At 36.4% G+C, this 26674-nt stretch overlaps 1 protein-coding gene across 1 annotated transcript in view; it reads left to right on the forward strand.

Moving 5' to 3' along the window:
- The first annotated feature begins 9891 nt into the window (after positions 1-9891).
- LOC113038829 (histone-lysine N-methyltransferase 2C-like) overlaps positions 9892-26674 on the forward strand; it is a 114704-nt gene continuing 97921 nt past the window's right edge. Inside the window, 3 exon segments of the mRNA XM_026196532.1 lie at positions 9892-10593; positions 13740-13922; positions 23316-23404. Coding sequence (XP_026052317.1) covers positions 13741-13922; positions 23316-23404 — 271 coding nt within the window. The 5' untranslated portion in view covers positions 9892-10593; position 13740.

The raw sequence follows: 26674 nt of genomic DNA on the forward strand, positions 1-26674 counted from the left end.
ACAAAACGAACTGTGATTGGTTGTTTGACATGTCAGTCAAATGGTCTCATGGGCAGGCCTTGGCCAAAGAAAGCTGCCATGGATTCCAGAGCTTCAGCCGTCAGTCGTTTTTGGCAGGACAAAAAGCTATTTGAAAAAAGGTGAATTTGGATCTCAGAGCGAGTGTGCTGAACTCTGAAGTCTAACAGCTCATGAGGCCATTTCTATGGACTTTAAAGGTGGATCTTCAAATCTGGCCCTCAAGAGAGTTTAGCTCCAACCCTAATCAAACACACCTGATCCAGCTAATAACAACCTAATCAAGATCTTAAAGGGGACATTAATGGAGATGCCCATTTTCCACAAGTTAGTTGATTCTTTAGTGTCTTCATGAAATGTCTGTAACATACTTTGGCCGAAATTCCTCAATGTTTGTGTAAAACAAAATGCTTTTTACCTTGTCAGAAATAACTCTGTTCACAGCAAGCCATTTCTGTGCATGTGTCTATAAATGATAACGAGCTACTGCTCACCCATCCTCTATCTTCTGTTTTTGTGTGTGTGTGTGTGTCTGTGTATTTGGTGGCATGTTACATCAAAAACAAAAACTAATCCACTGCGTCCTCAGAGCCTCTGATGTTGGAAAGATTATTATGTTCACTTTTACACCCAACTACAAAACACCTGCATTGCTTAGGACACATTGTTGTCGTTACAGCTGCTCGAGCACAGAGAAAGCGGTGGACAGCATAGAACTGGCTGAGAGTGGAAATATGCTAATAATGGACAGCCTGTCAACATTTGTGGGCGGGGCATGAGTATGACATCATACTTCTTCAAATATGCCTCCAATCCTGATCAAACACAACTATCTGTAATTTCAAGCTATTCTAAAGACCTTGATTAGTTTGTTCAGGTTTCATCAGGATTGAAGTTAAACTCTGCAGAACAGTGGACCTCAAAGACTAGATTTGAGGAACCCTGACCTGAAGAACCAGGCAAAATCCAAGAATGAAGAGCAGCTGAAGGCTAACTGCCAAGTGTAGCAGTGTAAGAAGTGGTCTTGGATGTACTGTATGATACATACATTGCAGGCTCAGCTGATGAATCTGGAATGACCCGCACAACACTAGTGACACCAGATAATTACTGTAATAAGCTGTTCTAAGGAGAATGCTGGGCCATTGGCATGAAGGACTCCTCTACAGTTCAAGAACATCCGGTTCTAGATCTGGATGAAGCAGCAGAGCTGGCAGGAGCCTCTAAGGAAACCCAAGAGGCAATGAACAAAGCTAAAGCTCTGAGGAAGTTTGACCGAGTAAGGCGAGCTGAAGGACAGCCTTATTACAAAGTCTAATGTAACACCTTCATGATCTGAAAGAAGCTTCTGGAGGATAGTGCCCAAAAGGGAACAATGACCTCAACATGCAGGAAGGTGTAACTATAGATTTTGGAAAGGCTACTAATCTACATTCTGCTGCACTGGGACTACACCAGGTTTGATAGGTCTTGTTCTTTGCATTGAAATAAGAGATGAAAATGAAGACCGTAAAATCCAACTGAAAACCCAGTACTCCTGACTCCTGGAGGATGTAGATACTGAATCCGAAACCCCCTCTTTTCAACTGAACATTTTCTGACTTGCTTTTGCAGATTATGCATGGAAACAGGTTCACTGAGAAGCAAAGGGAGGATTTAGTCTCTGCTGTGCCATATGCTGGTGATAAAATGGGAACCTTAAGGGACAATTTGATAGGCAAGCGATGTCTTTAAAAAGCAGCTACCTTTTATATGGCAGTATGGAAAAGACAGAGATTGGAACTATTGACACAACACATCATTTTTTTTTTCTTCGCACCTCAGATGTTTTCACTGTTTTCACTCCAAATTTGCTGTGAAGGCAAGGGGGACAGCAATTACATGAGAAAATAAATTATTTTGTGTTTAAAGATGGTTTCTCTTTAAAAGGGTCTTTAAAAGGCTTTAATAGATAATGGAAACCATTGTTAAATTATATTGATACCACTGATCTTGAAAATGCAGAAGATTAACCATTTCTGTTTTATTTAATTTTTAATTATTTTATTTTTCATTGATTCTAAATTTTTACTAAATATTTGCATTTCTTGTGAACAACGTTTATATTTGTAATATTTCATTATTAGATTTATAATTTCCAGTCAACCATGAGCAAATATAACAAACATCATATGGTATGTTTTCATAACATATTTTCTTTGTGAAGTGAATGGTTCATCTTAAAAAAAAAAAAAAGTTAAGCCACTCCCCTTGCTCCTGATGATACCGCTTTAGTGAGCAGCATTCTCTGTTCGTATGCTGTACATCTGAGATGAAGCAGAGTAATGATAGTATTTTTGATTCAAGATTATGGGGGCAGACATATAATAATAATTATTATTATGTGCACATAACAAATGCCACAACATAAAATAAGAATTTTGATTTCCATGCATTTGAATCCATATGAAGCACTTTAATCGTCTTCTGATAAGACACAATCCGGTTATGTGATTTACATTTATGCTTTTATCCAAAGCGACTTAAAAATGAGGAGAGTGGAAGCAATCAAAAACAACAAAAAGAGCAATGCAATAAGTGCTATAACAAGTCTCAATTAGGTTAACACAGTACACGTAGCATGGGCTTTTAAATAATATAATAAGTAATAAGAAAACAGATAGAATTAAAAAAAGAATAGAGCAAACTAGTGTTAGAGGTCTTTACACACACACATACACAATTGCATAATAAATGAAAAGAAAATAGAATACAAAAAGATTAGAAAGGTAGTTAGATTTTTTTAAGAATAGAATTAGAATAGTGAGTGTTAAAGTTAGAGGGTCAAATAAAGATGAGAAGAGATGTGTTTTAAGCCGATTCTTGAAGATGGCTAAGGACTCAGCTGCTCGGATTGAGTTGGGGAGGTCATTCCACCAGGAGGGAACATTTAATTAAAAAGTCCGTAAGAGTGACTTTGTGCTTCTTTGGGATGGCACAATCAAGCGATGTTCACTTACAGAACGCAAGCTTCTAGAGGCACATAAGTCTGAAGTAACAAATTTAGGTAAATGGGTGCAGAGCCAGTGGTGGTTTTGTAGGCAAACATCAATGCCTTGAATTTTATGCGAGCAGCTATTGGAAGCCATTGCATATTGATAAACAGAGGGGTGACGTGTATTATTTTTGGTTCATTAAAAATTAATCTTGCTGCCCCGTTCTGAATTAATTGTAAAGGTTTGATAGAATTGGCTGGAAGCCAAGAGGACATTGCAATAGTCCAGCCTGGACAGAACAAGAGCTTGAACAAGGAGTTGTGCAGCATGTTCTGAAAGAAAGGGCTTGATCTTCTTGATGTTGAATAAAGCAAATCTGCAGGATCGGACAGTTTTAGCAATGTGGTCTGAGAAAGTCAGCTGATCATCAATCATAACTCCAAGGCTTCTAGCTGTTTTTGAAGGAGTTATGGTTGATGTGCCTAACTTGATGGTGAAATTGTGATGAAATGATGGGTTTGCTGGAATCACAAGCACTTCTGTCTTGGCAAGGTTGAGTTGAAGGTGATGGTCCATCATCCAGCAAGAAATGTCTGTAAGACATGCTGAGATGCGAATAGCTACCGTCGGATCATCAGGATGGAATGAGAGGAAGAGTTGAGTGTCATCAGCATAGCAGTGGTATGAAAAGACATGTTTCTGAATGCCAGAACCTTATGATGCCATGTAGACAAAGAAGAGAAGTGGTCCAAGAACTGAGCCCTGAGGCACCCCAGTAGTTAGATATTCATATATAAAAACGAATCAAGGCGTATACTTAGAGCTCAATAAATATGGTAAACATAAAACTCACCTGTGCTTGCTTGACATGCAGTATGAACAATATTAAAAAGAATAAAAATTTAATAAAATGTATTAACTAATAAGAATATTGGTAGTTTTAAAATAATCATGAATGGTCTGTTGGCTTTGTATGCCTTCTTAAGACTGGAATATGACACACTAGTACGTAAGAGGTGCTGTCTTAGACTGTTGTGCACATGTCTCATGTCTTTTTCATTATTGCAGGCATGAACACTGTTTTTTATCCTTCATTTTAATGCCCTCTGTCTCACATTATTAAACTCAAAAACATATTATGAGCGAATGGCCCTTGAGGTTTTTGCTTCTTATTGAAGCTTCGGTCCCTGTTCACTCGAATTACAAAGTGTATAGAAAACGTCTTCACATTTTCTATTTTGTCCTCTGCAGAAGAAAGAAAAATAAATGTTTTTTTTTTTCTTCTTTTGATAAACTAATACCATGGGGCCTTATTTTTTAGTTGTGTGGCATTGTTCAAAATACTCCAGATTTTTTTTCTTCTTTTTTTTTTATATATAAATGACTCAATGGGTTATTAAATCACTAGTTGTTCGCTGTTCCATCCACATTGCATTTAGCCTAAATGTAGGCTAATGTATGATTGGAAATGTATGTTATTGCCACTGAAATACATTTTTTGTTACATGAAGGTTGAAAATAGATATATATTTTTTTATTAAAATATATATGCCATTGAGCTTCACTGTTCACAATATATATCATATGGGTAAATTCTTCGAAACTGAGATTTAAACATCGAAAGCTGAATATATTAGCTTTCAGAAGCTTTCCACTGATTGTTAGGATCTGACAATATTTGGATGCTTTTAAAGTTGTCCAAATGAAGGTCTTAGCAATGCATATTACTAATAAAAAATTAAGTCTTCATATTTTTACAATAGGAAATTTACAAAATATCTTTATGGAACATGATCTTTACTTAATGTTCTAATGATTTTTGACATTAAAGAAATGGCTATTGCTACAAATATACCCCAGAGACTTAAGACTGGAATTGTTCTCCAGGGTCAAATACATAGCATTAAAAACATAAACAAAAATACAAGAGTTAATTACAATAGAAATAAATTGCTTCTGTTCCTCATATTTCAGTCTAAAACGTTCTGGTGTCTCAAGATTATATCTCTCTAAGTGCGTCCAATTTAGCATTAAAAGAAAAGTTTGAGATCCTCTGTCCTATAATTAAGTGTTTTGTTGGAAAATACAGTGATTCTATGATTCTACAGTGAAAGACTTACACAGAATAATCAAACCCTATTTATTCCTGAACTAAACATTATTTTCAAGATTTGTTATCCTCTACCTTTCACCCTCAGAATATCAACACAGTTCTCACATACATGACCGAAAAGCTGTAAATATCCAATGAAGTCGAGAGCCGAGGTTTGTTTGTACATGAATCAGTCAAAACAGCAGCACATTGATGGAACCCCTCTATAGACCTCTCAATCCTTTCTCAATTGGAAAGTCCCATCAGGTTTAAAGCACTGGGCCCAGAAGAGAGATTTTGTAACAGAGCTCAGCCTTTTCAATAGATGCATCTAGTTCTCCTTTTGTGTTTAAACTGGCTCAGCACCGACTCTTTCAGGGTCTGTCTGAATGCATGTGAAAGTAAAGCCTTCAGATTTCATCATAAGTTATCGATTGCCTTCACATTTTAGACCAAAACACTCGTTTGTGCCTCAGCAATCCTTCTGCTTAAGACTTATCAGACACTAAGGCTGTTCAAAGCATTCAGAAGGCATATATGTTATTTTGGGGGCTGCCATGAAATATCTTAATTGATTTTCTTGATTATAGAAACAAATTTATTGTTAGTTTGAAATGTTTTCTGTCCGTGAACACATCAATGGCGTTTAGAAACCACTATTAGGATTGTGTGGTCACCACTTGTGGTCTAATGTAAAATCTGGAAGCAAATCCAGTTTTTATGTTCCTGAAAGGACAAGGCGTAGTCTTTGTTGTTCAACTTTTATTCTTCTAAGGCCTGTTCTTTCTGCTTAAGTAATTAGATACAGTGATTAACCTTTAAACAGGTCTGTCATGTCAGCCAAACTAGCTTCACATATCAATTTTCGAGCATCTTCTGCCTCCTGCTGTTTGAAGATAAGCATTGACTTCATGAATCCCAGTTTGGGTGCTTTAGTGAGGTGCTGGGTTCACTGTAGACACTCATTTAGCTAAAAGAATTAGACTTTTGACCATTTAAGACGATATCAAATCAAACTTGAACCTTTGTGGAATGTATTCGATTAGCTTTGAGGTTGTCAGTATAATATTGTACTCCTAAAATGAATATGTGATGTGCAAAAAATAGGTATTGGAAATTCAAATAGGGTTCCCATTTGAACCGAATATCAATCCAAATGTTTTTTACTATGAAAAAAGTGAGCTTTTTTCAAAATTGGTTTGAGCTCTGATGTCTAAAAGTCCACTAAAAGTCACAATAGTAAAAAAAAATATGAGCTTTTGGTCACGTTTCCTGATTTTCGGTCTACACTATTAATATAATGTATGCACATATACTGTAATAAGTGTGCATGAACATGAAGAAACAAGACAGAGGTATACTCTTCAACACATCTTATCCATAAGAACAAACATTTTTTTAATGCAAACAATGAAAAACTGCAGTACTTAAAAAAATACAACAACTTTTCCCAGACTTTATTGAACTAAACCTTAAATTAGTTAAGGCTGTGAGCTTGTGAAATTATTTTAAAATGATTTTTTGTAATGCCTTTTCATACACGTTTTAAATTATTTAATTATTCTAAATTATTTAGTGTATATTTATATCACTCTACTGCAATGGGTTCGGCAAATTGTTTGTATTACATGCATGTAGACAGCGGAGAGATGTAAATTAATGCAAAAGTGTGCTTTACATATCTCACTGGCACAGGAAACATAGATTCTTTATTATAAAGCATCTTGATTGAACTGTGTCCTGTCACAGGCTTTCTCTCACTGGGCTGTTGGACTTTTTCCTCTCTTTTGTCCACAGACCAGCTGAAGGCGAGTTTGTAGAAAACAGACCAAGAATATTGATGACTTATACAAAGGTTTGTCTGATAAAAATGATCTAGAATGAGAATCCTCCTCCAACACCACTTGCCCTCTGACTATAAATGGCAAAAGCCTGTGATGTCAAATAAAGTATACTGGGTATTGTATTATTATTATTTTTTTAAAAAGAGACAAGTTCTTTGATATGTCTTGCACCAAATTCGGCCACTGCAGAATATACTAATAAAATAAATGCTGGCGTGTCAGTGTAAAATTAGAAATATAGATAAATGCTGCACACAAATGGAGAAAATATTTATTAATGATGAAGAACTGGTTAGAAACTGCTGATCAAAGCTTTTCTCTCTCTCTTTATCTTGACAGTTATTTAAAATCATATATTACTTCACCCTAATTTCCCTGTCTTAATGTGAGCAATTCATCAGTTTGCATTATTCCAAAGAACAAAAAAAGTTTTCATAATTTAGCATCTAACAACTTGTTCTGCTTCAGAATCAGCTTGTCCTTCCAGCTCATCTGCATGCACTGTTAATGTCACCTGAACAGCTGTTGTTTTCAGCTACTGTTGTACTCTGTATAATACAGCTTTTCTAAAATCTCACCAGCAGTTCAAATGATGGTCCACACAAAAATGAAATCACTTCCTCGCCCTTATGTCGTTCCAAACATACATGACTTACTGTACATTCTTCTGTTTAACAAAATATATTTTGAAGAATGTTGGTTTTGGAAAAAAATGCTAAAACATTTCTCCAAATTACTTTTTGTTGCACTGTAGCAAGCAAGTCGTACAGGTGCAGCATGACAAGAGTTTGAGTAAATGATGACCATTTTAATTTTGTTTGAACTATTCATTCAACAGAGAATTTTAATGCTGATTAATACCGGTGGTTACGGCAGTAAAAGCAAATAATTTTAGATTTGAAAAACAAGCTTCACCAGATTTTATTTTAATATAGTGTTTCATTTAGTTAAGCCATTGGTTATGGGCCCTCAATTTGCCATTAGGTCCCTGTCTGCTTTATCAAACATCTGATCTGACATGCAGATTTCATAGTGACAGATCGAAGACATACAGTCAAGCACAGTGCCACAATAAGATTAAGAAAGTCACAAATAGAGTAGATGGGCTAGAGTAGATGAATTTATTTGATTGACTGGATGCCTTTTCTGTTTAAAATTAATTAAACTTGTCTAAGGAAGTATTTTTCATTTTCAACGACTCATTCAAAACATTCGTTCCAGTTTATAACAATGTTTTTTTAGAACTTGTTCTAACAAATAAAAAGTTCATGACAGTGTGTGTGTGTGTGCTCTTTTTTTTGTGTCATATCAGGACACATCTCTGTATAATGACATGGGTATGACACAGGTATTACAAGGAGAGGGTGACTTATGAGGACATAACCCATGTCCCCATTTTTCAAAACGCTTATAAATCATACAGAATGAGTTTTTTTGAGAAAGTAAAAATGCACAAAGTTTCATGTGAGGGTTAGGGTTAGGTGTAGGGTTGGTGAAGGGCGATAGAATATACAGTTTCTACAGTATAAAAACCATTACGTACACTTTTCACAAAAACAAACATGTGTGTGTGGGTGTGTGTGTGTGTGTGTGTGTGTGTGTGTTTATCCTTGCTCATAAAGATCGGTGCGAAGTGTCACACTGCCCCCTAGCCAAGCAAGTTACACAAAACTGTAAAAAGACTGGTAAACATTTTTTAGCTTTTTTTTTTTAATGTTTTTTTTAAACATTGTTTCTTAATTAATTTAGATAAACACGTACAGTATGCGAATATAACTTTGCCTTATTTATCATATAGGCAATACTTTTCTGTTTTATTGCAAGTGTTTGCAAGCTAATCATCATGTAGAAACATTTTAATCTGAATTTAATTTTTTTTTTTTTTTTTACTTAAGCTATTCAGATACTCCACAGAAGTGTATACCACACAATACACAATACCCACAATACTCACTTTTCTTTTGTATGAAAACTTTTGGTGGTATAAAAAAATAATAATTACAGTGAGTTACATTTTTAAATATTTTAAATATGGTTAATAAAATCCAATTGAAGAATAGAAAATCAAACTGTGAGATATAAAATCACAATTGCCTTTTAGGATTCCTTTTATTCATGTTTCACTGATGTGATCTAAAACTGGACACCATTGTTTTGTAACCTATAAGTCTCTCTCTCTCTCTCTCTCTCTCTCTCTCACTCTCTTTCTCTCTGTTTTGTGGTAATAACTGTGCAGCATAATTGAAACCTTAATTTCAGACTTCTTCAAGGAAAAAACGTGTAAATTGGCATTAGCTTTCCCCCGATGAGTGAGCATACTGTACGAAACACATTATCTTCCTATAACTGCACCAAGATCTACAGTTAGACACACATCTAAATAAGCTATTTGTATGATGGTCATTTCAAATGATAGCATATTTAAAATATTTAAGATTTAGAATTACAATGGCTTGTTGTCATACGTCATTGCCATTGTCATTACTCAAGTGAATATTTCTTATCATAGGTTTATTTTTGTATTTTAAAGTCAAGACAGCCTACCTTAATGCCTTGGCTACAAATGAGCTTTTCAACATTTTTACTGTTATTGCCTAAAAATAATGTGAACATTTTAAATGTAGGCTAAATAGTAAAACAGCCATGATGGAGACTGAAGAATCTTGTACGAGAATCCGTCCCGCGTTTTGCAGAAATTCTGTCCGTGAAAAAAAAAAACCCGTCGACTCACCTGCTGAGCGCTCCAACATATCACTCCGCAGGGTCAGTTTTTATTTTTATTTTGCACTGGCGTTTGTAAAACCGCTATTATGTGATTTAAAAATACATTCTTGTATTATTATGAATTTTAACGGCATTAACTTCTAAATTAGAAGGTTGTGTTCCCCTGAGTGCCGTGTTAAATGTCGTGGGACTATTTATCATGGTGTCGCTCGCAGGGCGTGATTCGGTTACTCTCAAATATGGCTACCATGGAGTCATGGCTACAACTTTAATATTTGTACTCATGCAGAAATGTAACGTTTTACGTCATTCTCCGTTCTACAGTCGCGTCTAATAGTCGTTTTTTTGCTTGTACAAATTGTGAACACCCAGACAAGGAGATCATCTCGACGTGTTTAGCGTAAATAAAGTAGCCGATTGCTCGAAATTGCAGCTTGCTCCGCGAGCTGATCGAAATCGTCAGGATTGAAAGATTGAAAGCGAAATCTGCTTTCGGGTTTCCCTCACTCGGGGATATTTTGGGCTGTATGTTATTTCCCCGAATGTGGCCAGGGCTCGGCTCCTGTCATCGCCTCGCAGGAGCTCAGATAGCGGTCGTTATGGCTTGTTTTCGGATGAGGGATGTAACGTTAACCCGCGAGGATTTGGCGATGTGGGATGAAGCCGAATAAAGAAAAGTGATCCGCTCAAACCGAAGGAAAGCGGGTGGTTTCTGCCTATGGATTAAACATTGTAGACTTAAAAAGTGGATTTTACTGGAATACGTGTACAGTATCGCGGAAGATATCGCTTTGTCACGCTGGCTTATTTTCCTGAGGAATAGTGGCGTATTCCTCCCCAACCCCCCAGCGCCACAAACACATAACAAAAGTACTATATGTCACGTATATGACGGTTCTTGTCATGAAGGAAATAAATAAAATTTGCTAGGGTCGAAGAGGTAAGTAAATATCGACCGACGAGTGTGTTGTGTTGTGTGTGTTTCTCGCCGTCATTTGCGAGCGCTTTTGTCGTTTCTGTCGCCTTTCTCCACTTCATTTCGACCGAGTGTGCAGCTTTTAATAATCTTATATTCTCGCTAACCTCCTTATTTACTATAAAACCATCAAATTACGATTAAAAACGTTTTGTATCTTTACTGTCCACTGCCTTTAATGAGCCGTTATATGATAACTGCTTGGATAGGCGACTCCAGGCTTCAGTAACGTTTCCAAGTTAATCAGCCGGGCTGCAAGGCCTCTACTGTATCCACTTATAGCCTTTCTTCTGCATTTACAGTCATATTTCCACTCTCACACCATCACATCTAAGTTGACATCACTTTGCATGCGTTTATTATCATGAATGTTGCGTCTTTGGAGAGCAGAGATACTTGGCATGCAGGTAGGTTTCGCCTTTGGACTCCCTAAAGAGTTTAAAACCGTCTCTCTCCTTCAGAGAAGCTGACTTGTTCTTGTTTTCCCCATTTTATTAAAAGTATTAAGTATGGAAAACGTTGGAGTATTTCATGGCATGATGGTATTATTTTGCACCCTGCATACGCAAGGCTCTGAAACGCAAAGCTCTGGAGAAAACTGAACAAAGGCAAAAAGCTGGACATGCCCCCTCATGTGAAGAAGCACTTGCTTTGTGTGCTTCTGTTGTTTCACCAAGCCTGTCCCTCTGGTTCCTGCATGTGTTGTGATATCAAATCATTTCCACTATATCTTTTTGAGGTATGCATTGGATGAACTTATGAGTACAGTATTCAAAAGTAGTCATGCATTTGATTGACCCACTTTCTAGATAACTTCAAAAGAAGTCTTGTATACATGGCTGATTGAATGTTACTTCACCATTTCATAGATAGATGGAGACATTAGAGATCCAAATGGCTAAGCTAGATAGATAGGTTCCCTTTGGAAAATTATGGCACAAACAGTAAATGTGTTGTGATCAAGAATCTTTCTTTTTACTGATTTAACCATACAGTTGATGTAAGTGAAGTTGATTTGAGTATTATATTAAATAACTTTTTACTTGAATTTAACCATTTGGCTTAGATGTTAAGTACGTTTAGGTATATAGAGTTTATTTAGATTATTGAACCTAGTGGGAAATGCATGTGCAAAATCGCAGTAGTATCAAATGTAAACAGAAAAGATACGTAAATCTACATTAATGCGTTTTAAACCCGAATATAATGTGCATGTGAATGCATTAGCTGTTGCTGCTACCATGTTGTTAGAAAAAAACTGTTTGTGATCAATGTCATTATATCTGGCCAAAAATTACATTTGTTTATTTAGCAGACTTACAAGTGAAGACAATGGTAGTAATCAAAATTGAGCAAAAGAGCAATGATGTGCAAGTGCTTTAACAAGTCTCAGTTTAATGCAGTACACGTAGCAAGGTTTTACATCATAATAAATCAAAAGAAAACGAAAAAAAAAATTAAGTGAAACTTAAACTTAAGTGAAATTTTTAAATTGCAATTAGAGAGACAATTTTTTAAACCAGTTGTCATAAAATGTGCCCATTGATGTTAATGATAATTATGAAGCAGCATTATTCTGTAAACGCAGAGCTGCTGTTTCATTGTGGAAATGCAGGGAAAGATTCAAAGGTCTGTATCCTTTTGTAACCTTTACAGATATGTTTAGTTTTTTAAATTTATTTTTAATACCTCTTGTGAGGTTTGGAAATCCTTCGAACTTGCATGACTAAACCCCTTTCATTATACTTCAGGTCCATATGCTGATATTTTCTCCTGTTTTAGACCTCATAAAATAAAAAACAAGAGTTTTTTTGACTTTTTAGTTCATGTCTCATTTATTTTAAGTCGACAAACTAAACAGCGGATGCATGTTTTTTTTTCTTCCGTGAAAAAGAACTGAAAATATTGATGAGTCATCTTGCACTCAAGGCCGTATACAAATGTTTATCCAATCAAATGCTTTCTAGACTGATAACATCCCTCCCCCAATATCACCTTTTACTAGCAATAGCATGTAGCAGCTCATGTGTCTCAGCTGTGATGTAAACTAAAGCCTACAGGCTGTTTAAAAATAGGAGACACTTTCTTCGATTTGTTCTACCCCAGCTTCCTGTTTCGGTATGAAATCAGCATGAAAGAAAAATGCATTCGCCAAGCCACTTCATAAGGTCTTTAAACAGCTACCATAGACACTGTGTACGGATGCAATAATGGCAATGCATACAGCTTCATTGAAGGCTTGACTCAACCATGTGAGGTCTAATTGTTTACTCAAGGCAGTATACAATGAGAGCAGCCCAGGGAGGGATCCCACGTAGTTCCCGGAAAAGACAGCATCCCGTTGGCAGTATGCCTTGTCATCTGAGTGGACAGGATGGCAAAAGCACCACGCAGAGCAGGTGCAAGGGTCAGCACTGTGGATCCAGCAGAGCAGCGACTAACAATGTGCACTACATTCAGCAAGAATGAAAAAAAAAAAAAAAAAACATGACCGAAACTTGGTCTGTCACCTACAACTGCGTTGTGTTTACTCTTTATTGCTGCACAGAGACACATGTACATCATGATGTGCCTAATGTGTCACAGAAAAAAAAGATAAATAGATTAATTGTGGATAGATATCCTTTAAGAACTAAATTTACTTTTTAAAAATCATGATGATTCCAAGTTTTTAAATGTTGGCCACTTTTAAATTGAGTGAAAAATTTATAACATCAATAAAATTAATAAAATAACTAAACAGCATTGTGAGGCATGTTTATATTGGAGTTAATAAAGTGTACTAACACTTGCTTTGACTTATTTTTATGGTGGTTCAGTTGAGAGTTGGACTCCGAATTATGAGCAAATCATATGAGCTTATTAAAATATTTTAGTATTAAGCTTTGGGATTATTTTCTCCTCTGGCACTACCAGTGTTTGATGAAAATAGATTTAAAACCTCACTGGTTGGAGAATGTTGTGTTTTAAAGGTGTAAATCTGCTGCAAAGCTTGGAAAACTTGCTGCGTTGAAAGCTTTCCTGGAAATGTATCATTTTGTGACATCAGTCTACATTATAGCAGATTTTTGTGATATTAATATATTACTTGAATATCATTTTTCTCACAGAATGTCATCAGAGGAGAAAAGTCTAGACCCCTCTGACAAAGGACCCTCGCCACCTCCTAACAGCTCTGGGGCCACTCCCACTGGAAGTCCGGCCCCTACAGATAAGCGGCCCAGGGGCCGCCCTCGTAAGGACGCGTTATCCTCGGCAACACCGCTTCAGTCTGTGCCTAGACAGAGAAAGAAGTAAGTTTAATTAAACCTTGAAATTGCTGTCATGATTGATTAAAATTGGAAGTCTAAATATCTTCAGAAATGGATGATAACTGGTCTTAAAAGTGAAGAATAGCATTGGTATTTTCTTATGAAATTCATCCTATTGGTCAAATTCTATGTCTAAGCTGGAAGAAACATAAACTTGAGGCTGTCAACATTGATGACATGCATGTTGCATGTCACCTCAAAATGTTCACCAGTGACAGACCAATCAGTTGTGTGTTTGTGGTTGGACTTCAGCCAATTAATTTCCCTTTTTTTTTTTTTTCAATGGAGGTCCATTTCTGTTCAAAACTATTATGCATGAAATTTAGAATAGGCTCTGATTCTACATGATAAGTGGGTGTTATGTACCAGAATAAAGCAAGGTGGTTGGAAGAGAGTGGTTGAAAGGCAAGAGATTGCTGATGAAGCTGTTTCAGCAGCAGAGCCAAGTTGTTATTTTAAATGGAAAAGATTTTTATTCTATTTATTTTTTTTATTTTTTTTTGCTGTCAACTAATGCTGACATGAAAGTTCATTTTAAAAGCACTAGTAATTTAATAATACTGTTAAAGTAATCTTCACCAAATCTCAAAATAAATACAATTTTTTTTCATGCTGTTGATGCCTTTAGATCGATTTTAGTTTTAGAATTTATTTTATAATTTAGCTAATCAGTATAATCCAAATTATTTCCATTTAGATGCATGCTTAAAATAACATGGAAGGGTTAGCAATGCAGCACATTGTAAAACAGAAAGTGAAATACGGTGCGCAGTGTCACGTCACCATCTTTGTTGATCTATACAGGGAACATTCTAGTTTTGATGCACTGCTCATGGCCAGTGTTGACACGATGCAAAAATTTGATTCATGAACTAATGATAAGCCTTCCTCCTATCCGTCAAGCAATGCGTTTGACCAATTTGTCTTCATGGGCATGTGACGGTAGAGACCTTCTCACCAGCTCTGATTTGTCTCTCTGACAGGCTGCTTTGAATGACAGTGCGTTCAATTAACCCCTCAGGGCCCTTCGGCTATTTGCTCATAGAACACAAAGAGTTCCTCTAACGAGGAAGGAGTTTCCCTGACTGGAAGCGTAATCCAGGGAGGGAGTTCAGGTTCATCAGAACCCAATGAATGTACAGAAGCGGATAGTGAATCATATCATCCTGCCAGACTTCCTGTGTTTCACATCTGCATTTGGGAAGAGTATCTGCATCTTTCTTGACTCTGATAGCCATCTAAATGGAGGGGAGTTGCTTGGCATTTTTCCTGAGGGGATTAATTATATAGGAGTTTTTGAAGTGAAAAGCACAGGTGCCTCTGCCAGCTTAGGAGCTTACTATGAGTGTGTAAAGGTGTGAAGGTGTGCTGGTAGTGTCTGTGACTGGGAACGGTCTAGTGCAAGGTGCTTTTCATTAATAGATCTCACAAAATCATCTTCTTCAAAAGAAGAACCATCCAAGAGTCTTGTACTTGTGTAAAACTGTTGAAATAACTACTGAAAAAAATGCAAAAATTGTACCTTCCTACCTTATTTGCGCCTAAAGGGTTAATAATGGTATACCATTAAAGTACATACTACTACAACTTTTGCACATTTTTCTCTGAGTGTAAATTTTTGCATCTTCAGAAGGCATTATTAGTGGAAGAGGTTTGTAATGGATTATAAATAATGCAATACTTATTTACATGAAATATATTGCCTTGGCAAACAGCTTATAAATCAATTGATCAGTTTATTGTTTTACAGTCCCTTTTATTGCTTGCTTTAGCCTACATCTTCAGGTTAGTGCATCTATGAGGGTTCGATTGAATTTGATCGCATATTTTTGAAGGAAACCATTGGGTCTGTTTGCATCACATTTGAAATCCATTCCATATGACTCCACCCCAGGATTTATACGTTGGCCCTACTTTCTACTTTTTTTTCTCTCTCTCTATGGTGGGATCATGGGGATAAGTTATAGGTCTCTGGGCTTGGGTGTTGGGTGCCGAACATGCCTAAATGGGCCGTGCATTACTGTGTTCTCCTCTTTTCGTTTGCAAACACATAGACCAGAACCTATGTATTTATATGCATAAATATACCAAGTTTTAAATGTCTGTGTTGAATGCCGACTTTTATTATACTTGCAACATTTAACGCTTTGCAGAGCCAATACAGGGTTCTAAAACAAGCAATGTCAGCATTACGTAGTGACACATGACAGGCAATTGCAGGTGTCAGGCAATAATGTTATTCCTGAATGTGACTAGGGGGTCTAGTATTTAAACTAAGTCATTTAAATCAGCCATGATGGTATATTCTTCATTCAGTTGTATTCTCATTGAATACCGTTTCACCCATTCCTACTATGGAAGTTAAATGGTTTGCGAATGGCCTTTTTAATGTTGGCCTTAAATGAATATAATTTATGCATTCAGTGGACACTCTTATCCAAGGTGATTCACATTGCATTCATGCACTCTTTTGGATTCAAACCCATGACCGTAGTGTTTTCTAATGCTAGCGCCTTGCTTCACTGTTTGAGCTACAGAAAAGCTATTCAAATATTGTTCGGTTTGTTCATTGACATCAAAAAAGACCATTCATAAGTGGGACATTTTCATGTTTCCTCATCCAGACAGAGTTGGTGTTTGGCTGTCTGGGAATCGTGATACATATTTAATCTTCTGTCTGCTACAGAGTCATCTTGGGTTTGGGCGTTAACACAATTCATTCTGTGGTGCCTACATCCAATCAGGTTGAATAGCTGAAGATTTACTCTAAAGATATATGGATATTTTGAATGGGCCTGTCGGAACAATATTAGCCTCATTGTGTGGCATAGGGATGTGCAAATTAGAATGTTTGTGTTATATGTGACCCTGGACCACAAAATCAGTCTCAAGTGAAAATTTTGTTCGAGATACAGCTATTTGAATATCTGGAATCTGAGGGTGTAAAAAAATCTAAATATTGAGAAAATCACCTTTAAAGTTGTCCAAATGAATTCTTAGCAATGCATATAACTGATCAGAAATTAAGTTTTGATATGTGACCCTGAAGCACAAATCCAGTCTTAAAAGTCTCTGGGGGATATTTGTAGCAATAGCCAAAAAAAACTTTGTATGGGTCAAAATTACAGATTTTTCTTTCATGCCAAAAATCTTTAGGATATTAAGTAAATATTATGTTCCATAAAGATATTTGGTAAATTTCCTACCGTAAATATGTGTGCTTAACGGCTGTCCCATTGGCTTGGTGCTCTGCTTATAAATGTCTTTGTCCTCTGACAAGTTATAATTGAACTAGGCACATTAGGACTCATTTGAGCTCATGAAAATGTTTGGCCATATTTACATGCAATAAATGTTTCAATAGTGAAACTGTAAAATACATATTTGTCCCTGTGATAATGGGATTATTTTGCTCAATTATTATGTTGTTATGAAAGGATGCCTCGTCATCATTTTGTCGCTTGCAGCATGAGATGAGCCAGTGATTTTGTTCTTCCTATTTGTATTTTGGTGGTTTTTAGAAGAAGAAAAAATGTGTTGCTGTTACGATTCAGATGGTTGTAGTTCCTATTGAAAAGCAGATATACTGACATGTAATTCTACAAAGACCATTTTTTTTTTTGCATTTGGCAATGTTCAAGTTAATTTATATGAGCTCTTTTGAAATTATCAGCATCAACCGATAGGTTTTCCTGCTTGGTTGATTAAAAAAAAAAAAAAAAAAATTAAAGAAAACTTGACAAAATGTGAATAATACATATTTTATGTTTTCATTTTTATTGTTAATGTTTAGTTAATATTTTATAAATATTTTATATAACTGTGCATAAATCAGTTTATATTAGTTCAGTAAAGTTTCAGTAATTTGTTTTATGTAATTATTATAAGTATTATAATGTTATTGCATTTCTTATTTGGTTGAATGTTAATATTTTATATATGAAAAACACACAGAGAAATATAAATTGGTCAACTAATTTGAACTGCTAATTTCAGCTAGCTCTTTGGTCTGTGGATCTTCTCCATGTGTGTCTGTAACCTCTAGGGTGAAATCCCTCCGCCCCTTTGTCAGCGTTCAGCCTTGTTAACTGTCTGGTATAGGAAGTCATTTGCAGGGAGGAGTCATTTTTGGCATGGGACAGACGGCGATTTCTCTCTCCAGTGGCACTGGTAATTACCCATCCATCCCTCACACTCCCTCCTCACTCCAGCCCTAGAGAGGGGAGGCTTGCCGTACCTCTTCTGTCTTCAAACTGTGAGACTTTAATTTGAATGCCTGACAATTATCACCCTGATGAAGTGATACATAGATCAAGAAGAGCTTCCCCGTGGGATTCTGACAGCCGTGGATCTTTACTGCGCATTTGTGTGCCGGATCTGTAGAAAGGGATGTTTGACTGTAGATGGATATGTGCTTTTAGCTGGTTCTCAAAGCATGGCTCGCAGGTCTGTTTTATTAGTCACACTGTGAAGAAAACTGGGCAACCAGAAGGATTTGCCATTTTGGTCACATGCCCAGAGCCATACTTTGCAGTATTATGTTATTTAGTTAAGAAAAATATTCATAAGAATAACATTTGACGTCATAAATACAGAAACCCTTTGATAGAGCTTTAGTTCACAACCAAAACAAATGACCAAATGTAAGTGTCAAGCTAATTTCACATGCTTGAGTTTGAATTAGTTTTTTTAAAGCCATTAATTGGTCACAGTTTTTACTGCTTGTTTGTGCTGGAATGTCATATCTCTGAGTAACTCATTTGACTATGTATGTATGTTAGACGTTTATTGGAAAACTCGAAGTGTTAGCACCGGGAACTTCTTTTCTTTTTGTTAATGTACATCTTTTATTCATACAGCTATCATGTTCTGCACAAATTGCATGCCTGTTTTAATGATCTGAGTTAAATGATTAACCTGACTTATTTGAATATATATATATATATTAGGGCTGTCAATAGATTAAATTTTTTAATCGCGATTAATCGCATCTTTTGGTGCGATTAACTGCGATTAATCGCACTCTTATTGTGAAATTAAACATACACTATTTATCACTGTTTAAAACATGTTTATTTTTGTCATTTCACAAAATTGCTATATCTAGCAAACAGAACCATCAGAACAGTTTCAATCTCAATTCAGTTACCTGCTTGCCAAACTAAAACAGAACAGCTTATTTTTCTAGTCTGCATTTAATCAGCTGCTAAGGCATACAACATGTTTATTTTTTTGTCATTTCACAAAATTGCCATATACTGCAAAGAGAACTATACCAGAACAGTTTCAATCTCAATTCAATTTTAAAGTTTTCAGAAGACATTTAATATTGTAAACTAGTCTGCCTAGAGACCAAATTCAGAATTAAGTCACTTTAATACGAACATTTAACATTAAATTAAAAAGCAAATGACCTGAACATACATTTGGACAGGAAACACACTGAGATTTTACATATATCATCTCAGTTGATTCTAGACAGAAATGAACTTAACAGAAAAAGACACACAAACCGCAGTATTTCATCAACTTATTCTAAAATCAAATGATCTGAACTGAAGAACAAAATTCATATCTCTGTAGGACAACCATTTTTATGTCTTTCTTTCAGAAGTATCTCGTGCAAAGTTAATACTTCACTATTCCTGAGCAATGACAGAGAAACATTTGAGCAAATCATATTACATTTGCAATACAATATCTCTGTTTTGAATGTGGTGTTTTTTTGTATGTGTGTGTGTTTATTTCATGGATGTAGAATGTTTTTTTTAACGCATCTAGCAAGTCTGGTTCCCCATTTTGTTTAAAGATTTTTCTGTTCGTCTCTGTGTGCATGTCTTTCTCTCAAATATCTCACTTTTCTCCATTTAACCCATAATCCAGAAAATCTCACCAGATTCCCTTTTTTCTACTCCTCTCAATATTCCATTTTTTCCTAAAGTGGTGCTTATTTTTCTAGTCAGCATTCAACCAACTGCTAAGGCATACAAGTTTGTTAACATTCTCAGATGCCAGAGCAGCCCTCTTCTTGTGCACTATGTGCCCTGCAAGTGAAAATGGTCAGTTACGATGTTGACTGGACGGCAGTCCTTAGCAATCCACTTTGCTATGGAAATAGTAAGCCTGTCTGACGTTTGAGTATTCACACGCTGTGGTATACACTGATCCAGTGTGGGTTGTTGCACAAGACTCGTCAGATTGCTAGTAACGTCGGTTAGAACCTGTTATATGTTTTGCTTTTAAATGATATTTTTAACTCGATGAGCTTCGATGGTAGGCCAGTTCTTCCTTACAGTGTATGCACACAACTTTGCGTTTATCCAGAGTGCCATCCAATTTTCTTTTAAAAGAGAAATGTCCGCCTACCAGAGTTACTGCTTTCGCCATTATAGATGCTGATTAGACTCCCGCCTACGCCCAATATCATCAACTGCGTGACGCAAATTACATTAATGACGCACGTTTGTGTATTTCTGTTTTTTTTTTTCGTTAATTTATTTGCGTTAAACTATTTTAACGCGATAAGAATTTTTTATTAATCGCATGCGTTAACGCGTTAACGTTGACAGCCCTAATATATATATATTTACTGTAGAGGAATCTCATATAAACATGTGCAAGTCATATACCACCTCAAAACAACCAAAATAAAATGACATTTAAATAATAATAATAGAAAATTAAATACAATTTTACTTTCTCATTACATTCTCAATATTGTAATACACATTATATTTATTTATGCAAAATATAATTTTGAATTAAAATTTCTTTATGTTTGTTTAGAATTAACCATATAATATTTTTTTAGAGTGATCTGTAATTTTAGTTACATTACATTTAGTTAGCATTACACCAGCATTGTTGAAAACCTGCTATGGATTATATGGGGGAAAAAAAGTAATAATAAATAAGTGGTCAGAGCCGATATCCTCACCTGCAGCATTCTGACACATAGCATGTAACACAGTTTTGGAGTTTTAAGTCCAAACTCGTGGTCCTTTCTGATCGTGTCCTCTTCTATCTCTCACACTTCATCTGCTGGTCAGTCTCTCACTGTAATATCCAAAAGACCTAAAATAAATCTTAAAAAAGTGTTAGGAACAAGCATCACAAAGAAAGTGAAACATGTGAACATTTTTATTAATTATAAAAGTAGGAGATGGTCCATTAACCAAAAATAAATAAATACATAATAATAATAAATGGGAGAAACCATAACTTCCTGGCTATACAGTAAAAAAAAAAAAACCTTGCCTGTCAAATGTGCATTAGCTCAAAGTAACATTCTTTTGGGGGCTGATTAAAGTTGAGGAAACTTATGTTCCCATAGTGAGAATTAAGTCCTTATTTAAAAATTGTTATTTAAATCTAACCATGAAAACCTTGAGATTTTAGTCTTTTTCAAAAAAAATAGTAGCTGTACTTGCATGGCTAGAAAAAGCTGTCCGGGGTCATAACCAAGATGGCCCCCAACAGAAGGATTTTGACATCTCAGTGGGAAGCTTTACTGTTACTGTAAACACAGAGGAACTGTGAACGTGCTGCTAACGGTTACTAAATGTTTTAGGGAAGCAACATATAGACACATATATAACCAGCTTCACATTTCAGCTATAGTTGATGCTGTTGAAACAATGGCTGACTGTGAGGACCTGAAACACCCCCGACCCAAAAAAACTGAACTACTTTTGTATGAAAAGTTATTTTTTCACCCCTAAACATAACCGTCAGTGGATGTTTAGCAGAATATACAAATGAAATCATATGAAATCATCCAAAGTGCTGAAACAGTTGCGAGTTGCCATGAGAGTGTGTCATTGTTAATGATGTGGAAGCACTGTTTACACAGGCTCTTTTCCATTGGACTGCATGGGGATGTTAGTGTGTTCTAGTATGTTGTAGTATGTTCATACTGTACATTAGATCCAGTGCTCTGAGCAGTGCTCGTTCTGAAAGACTGGAGCATCACGAAGCTTCAGACTGCACTCTTTCTGAGGGCAAACTCATTTGTCTGGTATCCTATCATGCACTTCTTTGGCACAGTCCATTGAAAGGGTGAGGTCAAAAATGACTATTTGTAATTGGCATCACTACAGGTAATGAGATTTGCATTTCTATCTGTTCTTTCTGAAAACAATTATTACAGCATATCTCAGTGACATCATAAATGTTTTGGGTCAGTAGTTTTTTTTTAAAAAAATAAACTGTTTTAGCAATGCATTAAAATAATCAAAATTGAGAGTGTAGACTTTGGAAGTCTGTTACCACCATGGAATACTACTGCTTGTTATAATTTATTATTATCATTTATGGTATAGACTATATGGTATAGACTCAGAATTTAAATTCAGAATTCAGAAGAAAGACTGAATTGTGAGATAAAAAGTCATAATTACCTTTTTTTATTTTATTGTTAGTTTTTTATGTGGTGGATATAAGCTTCCATAAATAATTATTTTTCAAATAAACGCAGTTCTTTTTTATTTATTCATCAAAGAACCCTGAAAAAGAAAATCCCCATTATCTGAAGATATGAAGCAGATATGATATTTATTTACTTAATGCTTTTTTTTTTTTTTTTTTTTTTTGCAATTTTCCTTACATTTAAACGGTAGTCTGATTGTAAATGTATATCTCACAAAGGGATTTTATATCTTGCAATGTGACTTTATTCCTCACAATTGCACTTTAAATGTTATATTTTTGTATTCATAGGTGGAAATGGAAATGCTCTTCCATTTAACAGTGCACAAAAGCTTTTTTCTTACTCGGCCTCTCAAACGAATTTCCTTCTCCAAGCCCTCTTATTTCTCATTCCCTCCAATCACCTGTCACGTAGAGACCATTTTCTGCTTTTCTGGTTGGACTGTTATTTTCCTTTCAAGATGCAAGTATCCAGCAAAGCTTTAATCCCATTAAAGGTTTTTATTTCATTGTATATAAATGTTCAGGCTTTTAAATTAGAGTTAAAATGCTAATTAATGTGAAATTACATCTCACACTGCTCACATATGCTGTGAACACACCAAACCTGATCTGACTGGACGCTGCCTGTGCGAATGAGTCACCAAGAAGATCTAGGTTTGAGTGGTGACACGAGAGCAGGGTTGTGCATCCGCCCTCAGGGCTTCTGAGTAAATGAGGAAACGGCATCTTCATGATGATCGTGCTTTAATGAGAGGTCTCGCACCCGTTACTTCCCCTTCAGCGCATGTATTCAAATGTGCCCACACACAAACATGCCTCCCCACCCACGCTCAGGGCCAGCGGACACTCGCTTCAGAATCAGCAACAGCTGGGACTCTATTTAACTCATTCACAATCAGCCAGTCTTCCCTGAAGCAAGCGTGCTAATAAATGTCTCTTTCTCAGGAATCGGGGGCGAGGAAAAGCTCTGGTGGAGGATGAAGACAGCACAGATGGAATGGAGACCGAAGAAACAGGAAGCACACAGGAGACAGGTAACTGCAGCCTTGTCTAACTTTCACCCTGGCTTGCTTTCCCTCTCTGTTCCTCTCTCCTGCCCCACATATATCCTCTTTAAATGTCTTTTCCCACTGCTCTGGGTTTCCTGTGTCAGTCTTTTCTTTTCAGCCGTCACATCCCCCTTCCACAGGCCGCCTCTCTTCTGAGGCAGTTCCAATGATAAACAAAATCACAATGTGGAGCCCAGAATTGATTTTCTTTCCCAGCTGCGCAGTCAATCGAACTCAAACCCCGGCCGGCCGACGAGGAGCTTTCTAGAGGCTCGGCCGTCCACACTCCTTGAGCAGGATTGATGAGATTTTCACCCGTCTCCGCATGGCTCCGCTCTCTAGCTCTAATTGAAAGGTTTTGACTCCAGCCACAGCCTTTCTGTTCTGGAGTCAGCCCAGCACCTCTCAAAGCATGTGATTGAGGCTCGCAGCAGCCGGTGGAAGCTAATGCCTGCTGAAAGCCTTTTAAAATCCCATCTTCCCCTCAATTTCTTGCCCCTTTTTCCGGCTCGTGGCCTTCTGTTGACGGTATGATGTACGTTCAGATTCACAAGTAGACTAATTACATGTTTTAGATACAGTTGAGTTTATGTTATTTAGCTTTAGATGGGTTTTTAATTAGTGGTACAGTATTTTGTGAAGCCATCAATATTATTGTTTTTCATTCTTACTCCTAACTTTTAAGTGTTGTCACCTCACTAGTGCGTCATTTCATTTCAAATGTCATTTCAAATTTTAGGGGTTGTATAGAAAAGATGTGCTGTTCTTTTGTCATCATTATGAAAGCATTCAAATTAAATGGATATTATTAAAAATTAATTTAAATGACCATAAGTTATATATTTTCAAATTTAGACTAATATTCAACATTTTGGGGTTGGTAAGAATTTCAAATGATTTTGCTAGAAGTCTCTTCTGCTTACCATGACTGCATTTATTTGTTTAAAAAATACAGTAAAAGCAATAATATTGTGAAACTAAAAACAATATTGTGAAACAATAATATTGTGAAACTTTTTAGGCAAAGTCGTGGCCTAATGCTTAGAGAGTTTGACTCCTAAGCCTAAGGTTGTGGGTTTAAGTCTCAGGCTGACAATACCACGACCGAGGAGCCCTTGAGCAGGACACCGAACCACAACTGCTCCCTGGGTACTGCAGCATAAATGCCCACTGCTCTGGATGTGTGTTCAATGCTGTGTGGTCAGCGCACAGTGAAAATGACATGAATATATCAGTGGGCAAATGCATAAAGTGCAGCATAATTTGAAATCACAAGTTTAAAGTTTAAACCATTCAATTCACACAGGCCGACTGTCACACAGAAAACACATGATCATGCTGGATACACACTTCACAAGATCTCACAGCTGGTTTACAAGGTTTAAATGTTCATTAGTTATTCAAAGATTTGTTTAAATTATATAAATGCATATTTGCTCAATGCTGACTGCAAACGAGAAAGTATTATAATGTTTGCCTTTCTCTTACTAATAGGCCTAAATATAAAAGCAGTCATTATAATACTTTTTGCATACATTTATTCCTTATTAGACAGACTTCTATCCAAATTAGACAGAACTGTTAATGACAACGCACGAGAGAGTGTGAGCACCGTGTGCGCTCAGGCACTGCCGCTCTCAGCGCCGTCAAAATAAAAGTCCCGCCTTGTATACATCGGCCAAGCAGAAAAACGTATTGGCCGATGCCGATATTTGAAATAAGGCAAATATCGGCCGATATATCAGCCTTGGCGATATATCGGTCGACCACTAGTAATAACCAGGTGAATTGTCCTGAAACTACAGATAAGCTGAGGTTGCTTTTGAGGCTAGAAAACCCCTCGCAGTCAATAATACGAGCTGGCATCATTTAAAAGTGCTGTCAGTAACTGCTTAGTTTCCTGAACCCCCAAAATAACCTCTGTGTCAAGGTCACCATTGAAGTAAACCGCACCATAATTATGAAAGTCCCTTAAGGACCAAGAACTACTCAAGATTTTAATCTTTTTATTTTATTTTTTTTTTTTTTTAAAGCTGGTTCTTGGAGGAAGCTGTTCGCCTTTTCATTCTTTTCCCCAAGTGCTGTTCTAACTAGATTTTTACTTTTTCTAAAGAAAATGTGAGTGATGTTTGTCTGTGCGAAACCCTCAATGCTAGAGTGTTGCAAATGATTGCCAGGGCATTGGTTTTCAGTTGCTCAGTGTTTTCTGAGTGTTTCATTTATTCAGTTTCTAGGGTGTTTTTTTCTTAGGGTGTTTGTAGAGTGTTTTACAAATTGCTGTTTAGATGCTAAACATTAAGCACATTGCGGTGTTTGTAGCATATTGCTATTCAGACACTAAGGTACTCTTAATTTGCATCTTAAACCGAAGTGTCTAACAGGGACTATATTTGTTTTGAAACTTCACAACTTTTAAAACTTCCTTTGCAATGTATATATGCAGAAATACTATAGATAGTATGCATGAAATTCATATCCACTATTTTGTAATTGTCACGTGACCTACCAGCGTCAGTTGCTTCATGCAATAGTAAAGTGATGATGCTATTCATTTTGTAGCGTGTTCTGAGTGCTTGTATGTTCTTGCCATCTCTAGGGTGTTCTAAGTGTTTGTAGCATATTGTTTTTGTAGATGCTAAGGTATTCTTAGTGTAATTTTAGCATGTTGCTGTTTAGTTGCTAAGGTGTTCTACATTCATCTGTTTCTAGAGTGTTTTAGTATTCTGCAGTTCATTTTATAGGTGTTGGTAGCACATTGTTTGCCACATGTTAAAGGATTCTTAGTGCATTTAGCATGTCACTGTTCAGTTTATTGAGTGTTGAAGAGTCCACACCATGTGTCTATGGGAATTTTTCGCCCATTTTTTTAAACACAAAGTGGAAATAACTGATTGCTTGGAAAAGTAATTGCACATCGCTCCAATTTGAGAAATCAATTCATGTCTTTTGTACAATGTTATGGGATTTGGCCTACTGGTTGAAGCTTAATACGAAGCGTCTCCTTTAGCTCAGATTCCTCACCATACACATAAGCAATGTTAATACTGATGCCCTCATCAACAAGCGCCAGTAACTAGTTTTCTTTGCAGACTGACCCTATTTTGTAGTGTCTGTTGTAGTTCCATTTAAGCTCTATCCGATTAGACTTCAGTGGTGAAAACAGGAGGTGGTTGACTGCAGCTGTGGTTTCAGTGCGGTTTATTTAAGACCACAACTAGGTCTCGACTCACTAGGCGCTCTTAGTCACAGGTGACT

The sequence above is a fragment of the Carassius auratus genome, chromosome 2 (assembly GCF_003368295.1).
Source record: "Carassius auratus strain Wakin chromosome 2, ASM336829v1, whole genome shotgun sequence".
Classification (NCBI taxonomy): domain Eukaryota; kingdom Metazoa; phylum Chordata; class Actinopteri; order Cypriniformes; family Cyprinidae; genus Carassius; species Carassius auratus.